This window comes from Apaloderma vittatum, unplaced genomic scaffold, assembly GCF_000703405.1.
Source record: "Apaloderma vittatum isolate BGI_N311 unplaced genomic scaffold, ASM70340v1 scaffold30845, whole genome shotgun sequence".
NCBI classification, from domain to species: Eukaryota; Metazoa; Chordata; class Aves; order Trogoniformes; family Trogonidae; genus Apaloderma; species Apaloderma vittatum.
Genome location: NW_009717051.1, coordinates 1 through 12,443, shown reverse-complemented (window position 1 = coordinate 12,443; position 12,443 = coordinate 1). Strand labels below are relative to the sequence as shown.

General features: G+C 37.5%; 1 protein-coding gene across 1 annotated transcript; it reads right to left on the bottom strand.

Moving 5' to 3' along the window:
- Positions 1 to 3: 3 nt before the first annotated feature.
- Positions 4 to 11,575, bottom strand: FAM98B (family with sequence similarity 98, member B; the record flags this gene model as incomplete). Its single annotated transcript, XM_009869772.1, has 7 exons — positions 4 to 117; positions 1,432 to 1,599; positions 3,421 to 3,537; positions 3,932 to 4,012; positions 9,723 to 9,901; positions 10,601 to 10,735; positions 11,427 to 11,575. Coding segments are annotated over 7 exons (943 nt in total), but the record flags the coding sequence as incomplete, so codon positions are not given.
- Positions 11,576 to 12,443: the final 868 nt, after the last annotated feature.

The window sequence follows — 12,443 nt, the reverse complement described above, 5'->3', positions numbered from 1 at the left end:
TCCCCAGCCACCTCTTCCACCACCTTCTTGTCTTTTTTGCCAAGGAGGCATTTCGGGAGGAGGTGGTTCAATTTCTGTTGGTCTGCCTCCACGGTCAGGTACTCTCCCCATCAGAACCTATATGGAAAAATAGGTGACTTTTAGTTTATTAAAAAAAAAAAAGAAGTAATAATAACCTAAAGGGGCAGCACAGGGTTCTCCTATGCACACAAACATGCTGCCCGCTCTTTAGAGTAAATATTGACCCCTTCGTGTGGAGCTTGACACAGAATCCCTATCTCCTGTCCTTATAACTCACCACAACACAACAGCAGTCTGAAAGTGAACCCATTTTCCACTTCTAAAATTGAAATAACTGCATCTAGCTAGCCCATATTACTTTTGTGAGACCTTTATGAAGATAACTAAATGCATGTGAAGTATTACAATAGGCAATATACACAACTGTTATATACGAACATATAAATACATATTCATATAGAAAGGACTCCTTACAACGCAGCTCTTCTACTTCAGTTTCAAAATTCACATTTGAATCTAATCAACTGGCAGAAAAAACAACTGTCAAACTGATGTGCAACTCTAAAAGGAGCACCAGTTTGCCTTAGACTAAAAACTAGTGACACTCAGCAGAGAGCTGGATCAGACAAATTACATAACACGCTACAGGACGCCGTGAACAAAATTAAAATCAAAGAAGAGATCTTGACTCTGGTGGATATTATTCTGCGTACAAAAAGGGAGACTGTACTGGACAAAGTTACACAAAACATTAAGTTGAAGAACAAAGGTATCCAAGTAGGTCTTTTGGTTGTTGTTTTCGTATTTCCTACACTCTCGGTGTGATGAATGTTAACATGCACTGGGCAGTTCCAGGCACTTCCAATTAAAGCACTCTCTCAGAGAAAGTTATTTTTCCTTGATACGGCAATAATTAAGAAATTTCAGAATCTTTGGGATCAAAACATATTAAAGGGTATCTAAATGAGGCACAAAACTTTAGAAAATTCTATAAATAAAGGATTCATAAAAAAAGGCGTAGTCATCATCTGAATGGTGAAACTAATGGCACAAGCTTCAGCTTTTATCATACACAAGCACTAGCACAATAAAAAACGCTGATTTACAAGCAGCTCACATGTATCCTTAACTTGAGGTGTGCACTCAAGAGGTCATTTACACACTCACAACCCCCCACCACTGCTCTTTCTCATCCACACTAACGTTCCATCCTGTTGCATGACTGACTGTGTAATAAGGTAAAAAAGAAGTTGCTGCAATGTCTACTGGAATGATGCAGATTTCCTCTCTTAAAGCGCCAAGTATTTTGTGAAAATAAATGAAAATATTAAGCAAAGAGTCATTAATGACGTGTGATAGGCCTGTACACTCCCATGTCCTTTTATCACATCCCAGAAAGCAAATGCATACCTTGTTGATGGCACAGACCGTGTTTTCTCGTGTCGATCCACTACTTGTTCTTATGATCTTTGACAGGTCTTCTCGAGCAGCAAGAAGGTGAGCTAATGTAATAGTTGACTTTGGAGATAATGCATAGCGCTTGGGCTGATAGATTCGTGCTATGTCATCTGTTTTTACCTGAATGATAAAATCAAACACGACTCACTTGCTAGGCAGAAACCACACAAATACTTACTGTAAACCATGTATTGGTCTCAGTACATTTCAACTTGAACACAGGGTGTAATGTCTGAAAATCTAGTCTATCTTTCAAAATATAGTGCCAGCTGTTACCAATTCCCTTCATATTGATGGAGCTATTGTACAAAAAAATGCTGCTGATCACCTTTAATTGACGCTGAAACTGAGCACCGCTACAAAAGAAATTCTCTGGCATCAAACAGATTCTTTGATGTTCTCCAACATATCTAAAGACTAAAATTTACAACTCCAGGCTGCTTTCTCAAGAGCTCTATATAACCACATTTTACAATCACTTCTAAACATGATGAAAACAGAGCAGCTTCTACACCTTACTTTAGGTCAATTTATGGGAAAAAATAATAAATGTATCAATGCAGCAAAACACTTGTGCAAGCCATGAAAAAGTGAGACCGAGGAAGAGAGAAAAATCAGATTTTTTTTCCAAACACATTTTATTTTGATGTTTAATTTGTTTATCCAAAAAGAAAAAATGAATACACTTTCTGGGAACATCTAGAATGATCTTCAGAGGAGAAAAAAAAAAAATTGATCTTGCATGGACAACAGGTGCTGTTCCTTCACATGACTGTTTTGCTAGGCAATTACCACACCACTTACAGATCCATTCCAGTCCCTCTTGAAGACTAAACAAGTTGAAAAACGAACAAGCAACAACAACAAGAAGAAACAACCAACCAATGCAAAAAGTGCTAACGGACTAAAACCAGAGAAAGGTATCAATACCTTTTTAATGGTGGAGAAAAAAAAAGGCAAACTAACAAATAAATTTAAAAGGAAAACAATTTGCCTCTTGGCTTAAAAAAACCCAACCAGTACCTAGAGCTCCATGAAATCAACACTGTCTGCATGTGTCAACAGCAAACTGTGACACTGGCAGACTTGTAATAATCCATACTTCGAGTAAGCTTTTGAAGTTTTAAGACTTATTCATCTTAAGCTTTCTACATAAACCTTTGGAAGGGAAGTTGATCTTGCAGCTTATGAACATCAAACGTCTGTCTCCAGCTTCCCACAAGTGTATTCATCAAAAATCAAACGTTTTATATATTTATGTCCCTACGCTCTTGGACAGAAACAATATGTATTTCTAGCTCAGAAAAATCAGACTATTTTTTAACATACAAAGAGCTAGGAAATAGCACAAATCAAATGATCACAGTTAAAATTATACCAGCAGAGAAAACCCAGAGGATTGGTTCAGAATGTTCAGCCAGCTGAAAGATTTCTCATACAAGCTGCTATTCAAATAACCTGTTCAGCTGACCATCTGCTTAGGCAGTAGCTTTGAATCCAAGATAGGCAGCAGTAATCTCACTGACTTTATGGGTGGTCACTCTTTGCATCCAGTCTATGTTAAGGCCCAGTGTTCCTCTTCCTCTTCCACCTGCCTGAGAAATGCTGAGGTTCCCTCCTTGTTTACTTGACTGGAGGGGGTTGGATATAGGCAAGAAAAAGGAGAGATGTGATCTTATGGGAGTGAGAAACCCCAAGAGGATGCTAGACTTTAATTATGAAGCTATAAACAGTCACAAAGGAAGGACTGTGCCATCTGGTGAAATCCTTCCCCTGCCTCAGTACCTAGGATTTGGATGTTACAACCCAGGACGAGAAACCGGTTAGAAAGAAGACAACAGCAATGGAAGTGTATTTACAGAGTACGTATATACCATAGAAAAACCTGGGGAACTGCAGCAGACTCCCACCTACAGGAAGCAAAAAATACAGCAAGCTTACCTTTGCTCTATCAGACCAGCCAAAAGACTGCACTGTCACATCCAGTCTCTTCATTAACATCCGTCGGCGACATTCGTACTCGCTGCGAAGAGCATCATTGATCTTTTCCAATCTTTCCTGCAGTGTTACAATATAAAATACAAACATTCAAATTTATAAACTAGTAGAAGTCAATTTAAAGTTAACCTTGTTAAGCAACTAAAATGTCTATCGCCAGGTGACCACTATAAACTCTGCAAAATTAAGGGTGCATCTGTGTAGTGCTACAGTACTATGTATATATGAAATGTTTTGAAAGCTACTAAGTGGATGACTCAACACTAAGTCTGTTTTATAACATTAATTCTGGAAGTATCTGATTAGCATTATCACTATTTAGTAATTGAAGGAAATTTTAATATTAATATTTAGCATTTGAACAATTGTAAAATGGACAAAGTTAGATGAAGCTGTATTCATTAATTTTGACCATCCTGTTAAATACAGAAAAGAAATTGAGAGAGTTTTTTACCACTTGATCAGAATTCAGAGGTTTTGTTAGCAGTGATTTCCCCACATGGTTATTTTGAACTTTTGAGAGAATGTCCTTTATCTGAAACAAAACACATACTTCTTCTCAGAACACAAATTACGTTTACATTTATTTCAGCACAAGATAGCACATTTGTTTCAGTAGACTCATAAATACAGATAGGCATCTTCTGGCTTATCATCCATTACAAAAAGAAAATTCCAGACCACCTAGCTAAATGATTAAAGAAAGCTACTTGAAAAGGAATACTTGATAAATCAACTCTTGTGTTTCAGGGCCTTTGTAACAACCTCCTTTTTCTACATATACCAAGGAAAGAATCTGATCTCAAATTTTGTGTGAAAACCAAAATATGCATTTTGTTCTTTTTACATCATTTTCAGGCAACACTGTGGCAAATTAAAAACACAAGACCCCCTAAAACAGTCTGAAGTAAAAAATAATGTGCAGCCAGCAAATTATGGGAAAACAGTGTTTTGACTCAAGGAGAAAAGATAGCCTAGCAGTATCTGAAAAGTGGCTGCCTAGTTACTGTAATATTGCCTGCTATTATACCCCATCCATACAAAAAAAAAGAGGTTACAGTAAGAGGTGGAGCTCAGCTCCATACACTCTACTGATCCCTACACTCCTCTTTCTCTAGTAATTCTTGCTTCCTTCCAACTTTTTTTTTTTTTTAATTCACAAAAACACCTCCAGGGCCGTGTGCTTTGTCTTCTAAATGTAAGCAACTTGTTTTGATTTTAGTGAAGCATGCACATGATGCTTCTCATGATCTAATTCAAAATTCAAACCTACCTAAGCACAAAGTTTCTTGAATTCAAACAAATGTCTGAAGAATCAAAAACTGAGTAAGAACAGCATGACAGCAAAAGATGAAGAAATGAGTAGTTAGTATAGAAGAAGAAATAAACAGCAGATGAATTAAAAATTCTCTTAGGCAAGAGATGTCTATTCATATAAAGTTAAGGTCAGAAATGTAACCTCAAAGATTCTAACAAGTTGCATGGAAGAGAGAGACTGGCTGCTGAAAAAAAACCAACACAACAAAATCAAAACAAATCCTTAACATAATTTATAGTTATAGAGCAAAAGAAAATCTGAAAATCAGTGATACTGAATACTGTCTAGACATTAGAATTATTGCAAGGGCAGCTACAGGGCAGCTAAGTCGTAAACATAACACTGGGCTCCACATACAAAAGCCAGACATTTTGCCATGACAAGCTGATCACAAATAACAGATCCAATCCAGCGCTGGCTACTCCTGATTACCACAAAGTGAAAACAAAAGAAAGTTTAGTGAGAACAACTATGGAATAGAATCAGTGAAAATCAGAACCAGAAGAAACAAGACAGCTAAATGAAACAATCCTTTATTCACTGGGAAACTGCCTCCAGATTTCTGCAACCTTTTCTTTCCAAGCTAAAGAGAATACCTATGTCATTTTACACAGCAACGGGTTTATCAATTGAGTGACATTTAAGGAGGAATCTTCTCACTGACAAACTGGCCTATGTTCATGTTTGGGACACACTATAATGTCACACCCAGGTTACTGAATCTCTGCCTTGCCCGCTCACTCCTGTGAGCAGGACTCTTCGGGCATCTCCAACAACCACAGTGGTGAAATGAGCTGAGCTGCCTCACAGTCAGAGCAGGGCTACCAGCAGAAGAGCTCTGAGATACACCCGTCTGCTACAGGACAAGAACACTACTGATGTGTAAATCTGCACTAAAACCCACATTCCTAAACATGACAGTTGCCCTAGATTAAGAAGGATAAGCATGAATTAAAGAAAAAAAACAAACAAACTCACAACCACAACCCAGAAGGAAGTCTGTGGGTATCTGTGGGAACAATACCAAAGGCAGTGCTCATATAACAGAGCAGTGAAAACACAGAAAAGCAAACCCAAATTTTAACACCAAAATCATCCTAAAGGTCTGACATACTCAGCTGTCAAAAGCAAACCAATTAATTAAAAGCTAGATGGAGAGGAATATATTTCTTTATTCAACATATTGTGTAATCAATGACCTTGTTATTATCAAATATTTATGAGATTGCTTTGGAAGTTCACACACACTCTAAAAATAGTTTAAAACAAATCAGTTATTGGATTTGCTTCAGACAAAAATACGTCAAAGTCTACTATACAAAACTATATTCTGTTGTTACCAAATAAAGTATACCTTTAGGCATTGAACCCGACATCTCATCTGCTTTATAAGTCAATGCCTGATCTAGTTGAGAGGTGGCGTCCCTGGCGATAGGGAGGCTGGATTAAAATGATCTCTAAGGTCCCTTCCAGCTTAGGCCATTCTATGATTCAATGATTCTACACTCCTTTAAAAAATTTATAGCTCACATCTTATTTCCATATTCCATATATTTATTAATTATCTTTACCATCTGTCTAAAATAGAGCATTAATTTTTATGCTTAGCACCATTTGCACAGATAAACATCACATAAGCATGCACCTCTGCGGCTTCTAAAACCTGACCTGGAGAGAGGTGTCATTTTATTAACTGAAGTTAAACTACCAATATTAAGGAAGGAGCGTTTTCTTAATTAGCCATAAGGTGTACTGCTCAATTGCAGAAAGATCACCTAAAATGTTAAGCACAGAATATTTTTAACTCATTCTCTGCCTCTCTTCCATTTACCTGCAGATCATTCTAATTTCAATATTTATCTAATTTTAAAGATATTTTTGTTTGACCTTTATGTCCGGTGAAGAGGACAACTCTTTTGTCTTGCTCCCTGTAACTACATCAATGCCTAATGTACAGGCACCATTATGTCTGCAAGGTTATTAAACACTAACAGTTACAAGCAACACAGCAATTTTAATATGAACAGATTTTAGGAAGTATTCCTAAATATTTTTAAATACATTCTTCTCATATTTCACATGAATGTTATTTCAGCTTAATTTCGATTTAGTTTCTTCAGTAAATCTTTATAGTTTCTATAGTTCTATAAATCTTTATAGTTTCATTCATTTCATTTATTAGGGGACTATTTTTCACATATTAGATAATGTGAGCAAAAAAAATTTACAAGTCTTTTGAATAATATATTAAGTCTTTCAAATAAACTGTATTAGAATGCCACTTTGTAATTAAGTGTGAAATTCACAGCATCCTGACTAGAAAAAAAGCCAGTTGTGAGCATGAGCTACGAAGTCCACCACCATCATAAACTTTCCTGAATCTTTGATCAATGTTCATTTAGAGTTTATGGGGCTTTTAGTACAAAGTTTAAGAATGACTCCCAGAGTTATCCCTTGTAAATACACAAGGGAACAGCTTCTTAAAAAAAAGCAACTAAAACCCCACTATTAATCTTTTCAGTGGTAGGAGGCTGGAATACTGTTGATGTGCATTGACAACCACTACACTGTTACAGGAGACGCAAATTTAAAAGGGACTGCCTACGATTACATATTCAAAGTTTGAGCTACTATAAAACTCATAGTCTGAATGAAGAAAGCAATCCTGATATAAACTGATAATTTAAAAAATAAAATAATAAAAAAAAAAAATCAATGTTCTGACGTTCCATACCAAAATACAATGTGTGATCTGTCCCTTTGGTAGATTGCTGCTGCACAGCCAAACTATTCTCAGAACTATTCCCACAGCTACTGACAATGCTGAAGATGCTAGACAGAGACAAAGAGTAGACATGTTGAAATGCTGCAGATACATTTGCAAAATCAATAAAAATACTAGATTACTATGTAAGTTTCTATTACAAATGATATAATACTAAAAAATCAACAGTGCAATTTCACACAGAATCTAATTAAATCAGAAGCAACAAAATATTTGGAAAAAGAAATTGATCATTTCATGTGAATTTTGTGAGAATACTCTGAAAAAATGTTTACAATGCAAATGAACTCCAATTGGTGGTATCACTGTCCCCATGCAGCTACACCTACACACCTACAAATGGAGGTGTCCAACTATGTGCTGTATCAGAGTAACTCTGAACCTGTCCTGTATTAAAGTAAGGAACGAAGGACACGGAAACATGTAGCAGGAATTCTACAAAATCTCCTGAGAGGCAAGACGAAAAATCCTTTGACTGTAAGGGATGAAACAAGTAGAGAACAAATTGCACTGTTAATTTGGAGTCACAGAAGATAAACGAACTAATTTTGGCACACTTCTATGCTCTGAAGTGAATACAAGTGGATAATCACTGTGGAAGTGACAGACCTGAGAACCATCGCAAAATAGCCCAGATAGTATTATTAAAAAGAAAAGGTCTTTAAAGATTGTGGTCATTTCAGTACTCATGAAAATCTTAACAGTTCACATAAACTGTAAAAGTAACAGCCTACACACCAATTCAAGCCTGTGATCCTATCCAAAAAGGTGGCAGATACCAGGTGTCTAACAATTCAGAGAAAACTTCATAGACTCTCTAGGTGTGTGTGAAGGAACTGGCCCACCGGGTCTGGTCTTGCTGTTCTGCAGCTGCAGAACTAGAGTCCTACCCCTTTAACCTGGGATGAAACTCAATCTGTACTGCAGAAGGGAAGCAAGGAATCGAGAGAGGAAGGCCACTGCCCAAGGCTGCAGACTACAAACCCACATGGATGTAAATGCAGCTAACACCCATGGAGGGAGATAACAGGCAAGTTTCAATCAATCATTTGTAGCTGGAACGCTGACATTTTAACCCTCAGAAAACAGGGCTAGAATTGTTTCTTCATGCTTTCAAAAATATTTTATTGGAAAGACTAGATATAAAGATTTCATGAGAACCAAATAGATCAAGTACAGTTAACAGGGAAAGAACAGGCATTTTCACCATTACCTGGATGCTGCTTTTTATAAATAAATCTATTAAAGGTTTTGTCTTGTCACACTAAAGACGTAAAGATGCAAGAATACCATTCAAGAACGTTTCCCCAAAACCTCTTAATGTTCAGTTGCTCACTGGCCAATGAGAAGAGGAGGAAGAAGGAAGGAAAAAAGACCCCAAACCAACATAATATTTTAAAAGTATTAAACTCAAAGACTCGCAGAAGCAGATGGAGATTCATTCCATGTATCTCTCAATTTTTATAGGGGCTGGTCACTCACTCTCTCTCCAAATACAGAATAAAACTTTTAGCTGCCTGATGGAGAAGATAAAATTCCACCCCAAGAGCCTATTTACATTCTGCAGTGAGGAAGCCAGATTAAGGATCTCATCACTGAAACTAGTTAGAAACTGGTGGGACAAAACCAAAAGAACTATCCTATTGAATTAGGTTCAAGTTGGCTTATTCGCTGGCTATTGGTAACTGAGGTATTTTCAGTCTCTTCTGCAATGAAGGAAATGGCATTAATGAATCAATACGTGCAATTAGGAAATTTATAAACTAAAAAGCAAAAATTTAAGTTTTGAATATTGAATTTAAATACCCAGCAGAAATAACTACAGGTACATCAATGCGCAATCAGTTATGACCCAAAGTCTTCTGCTTGCAGCAGCACATTTGAATAGGTAATTCCTACCTTACATTTGCATGGTAAAACAGGCCTCGTCAGCTACATCGCATCCTCAGGGAGATGCTGAAATATTTCACCTCATAACTAAAACAGTTTAACTTAAAAACTAAGCTGGCTTTCAGAAAAAAAAAATCCTTTGCACTTGTCAGATAGGGCTTTTATGGATCAGCCTGGTGGGCTCTTAACTCTAAGATGAACGTGTACAGAGATAACAGTTTAACAGCAGAGAGAACACAGAAAAGCCCATACCTTTTGTTCCACATTGGTTAACAAGGGAGGAATATCAGAAGACGAGGAATTGGGCAGGCCCAGTGCATCGCAAATAGCTTGCACCTCCTGATAAATTTCACTGTGCTTTTCCAAATGAGAGCCTTTAGTTTTCTTGCTGTGCAATATCTTTAAAGCCTGAAGTTCTGTACTTAGAAATACTAGAGACAAAAGGGTCATAGCAGCAGATTTAGAGATGCTTGAATATTTCTGCATACGTATTCTTAATACAAATAGAACACAAACTCCTATCACAAGACCACAATAAAAGGGAGAGACTCTCTCAGTTCTCTCCTGGATAGGTCAGCATCAGCTTCGCATCCTTTATCTGAACTGACTCTCAGCTGACTTTCTACCTTCAGTCTACATATCGTATTTAACTGGTTAACTCACTTCTGCCAACAGATCCCTAGTTCCTCACTTAGTTTCATATTATCACACCGGTTCCTGCTGCTACTCCTTTGTCCAAGTCCAGCTTAAACCTAGACTTTGCTTCTCTTACTCCTGCTTTCAGCACCTTCACTTCACATAGCATTTTCTTTTAAGCTGCCCAGAGACCTCTCAAAAACATAGGAAGCATAGTCTCAGTTTCAGCTGAGCTGGAATTGGATCAAGAGAGAGCTCAGGAGGTTGAACCATACTTCACCAAGAAATTTTAGTTTCTACTAAAATAATTTTCTAACAGTTTTCTATTTTCTACTTCTGCACAAATAAGCTGATACATGCTCAGTTAGGTTGTAACAATTGTACATACATACTTCAATACACATAAAGAACTATTTGATGTAAATTTTAAATTAAAAATAGAGCACACATGTAAAATGCTGTATTAAAAATGGAGAAAAATAGTTATAACTTACAGAGGAGTTTGAAACAATCTTCTTTCTCTCTTAATCTGTCCTTGATGTCTCCAGATATAAGTGATGAATAGGGACAAGCCATTTCTCTCAGAAAGCCACTAATCTCAAGCTGGAAGCTCTCTATATCTTTATCACCTGTGGGAATAAATAAATGTAAAGCTAATGGTTTTTTACAGAAACACCAAAATGGTAATCTAATTTTTTTACCTTACACATTTTAATTGCAGGTTACAATAGTCCAGACAAAGACTTACCACCTCTTTCTTCTTAAGCAAGTCCTACATACAAGCAGAAAACCTTTTTAATAGCTACAGCAATATTGTACTCAGTCTTCAAACAAGAAAGTGATGCTACAGCAGCTCTTTGAAGACATCAGTGCAGATAAATGTAAAGCAATATAAAACCTCATCCAAGCTCCAGCACTCAAAAAGAATCCGGTAATGCTAACGAGCAACTCGTGTATCTACACACAGTGCTGAGTGGAACATGGCATCGGGCCTACTAGCTGAAAATACGAGGCACTGAGAACGTAAGCCATCAAAATATGATTACATAAAACAACCACTAATAGGATGCATGAATGTACTTTCTACATTTATGGAGATGTAAAAAAAACCAAACATCGCAACCCATACCACTTTTTTTTTTTCCCTTTGACAGAATCTTTACAAGACAAGACCTTAATCTAAGTGCCACAGCCTTGGTTTGGCTACCTTTCAGCTACCTTCTAAACTTCAACACTGTACTTTCACTCTCAGCTGAACAATATGGGTCTAAATTCACTGAACAAATACTAAACTGCTTTAACATATTGACATTCATATACCATCTGTTGAAGTGATGCTTTCTTCCATATTACAAAGTGACTTTATTTGGGAACCTAACCAAACACAAAGCTCAGAAAATTCTGGTGAAGCCAATCCATTTTCTGCCGCTTTATTCAGGGCTTCCTCCTCCAACAGTGGACCCGTGTACCTGCACAGAGAGAGATAAAACATTAGTGATAGGAAGCACGTTTAACATAAAATACGCACACTTTAAAATCACTTTACTATAAGCCGGTTACACTGAAAACAATTAGTCTTTGTAGATTCCTCTTGTCAAAGAGTAATTTAGTCTTTTTCTTTTTTTAAACACATCAAGAAATAAGTCACAAATTATAAACAAAGTGGTTTGTTGGAAAATAGGAGGCCGGCATTTTCACATATCTCAGGGAGTTTTGTGTCTCAATACACACTGACCAGACAACAGTTCATACGGACGTGCTGGAGCATGTCCAGAGAAGGGCCGTGAGGATGCTCAGAGGGCTGGAGCACCTCTCCTATGAAGACAGACTGAGAGAGTTGGGGCTGTTCAGTCTGCAGAAAAGAAGGCTCTGAGGAGACCTTATTGTGGCCTTCCAGTATCTTAAGGGGGCTACAAGAAAGCTGGTGAGGGGCTTTTTAGGATGTCGGATGATAATAGGACTAGAGGGAATGGATTAAAGCTGGAGATGGGTCGGTTCAGATTGGACATTAGGAAGAAGTTCTTCCCCATGAGGGTGGTGAGACCCTGGCACAGGTTGCCCAGAGAGGGGGTGGCAGCCCCATCCCTGGGAGTTTTTAAGGCCAGGCTGGATGGGGCTCTGCGCAGCCTGATCTAGTGGAGGATGTCCCTACCCATGGCAGGGGATTGGAACTAGATGAGCTTTAAGATCCCGTCCAACCCTGACAGTTCTATGATTCTGTGATTAAGTGAAGTGTTTAGCAAAACGAATTTCCTTCGAACATTAACAACTCGCTTCCCCAGCGTACCGGCAATAAGACACCTGAAAATTAAACGGGATTTCACCCTCTCTATGGCA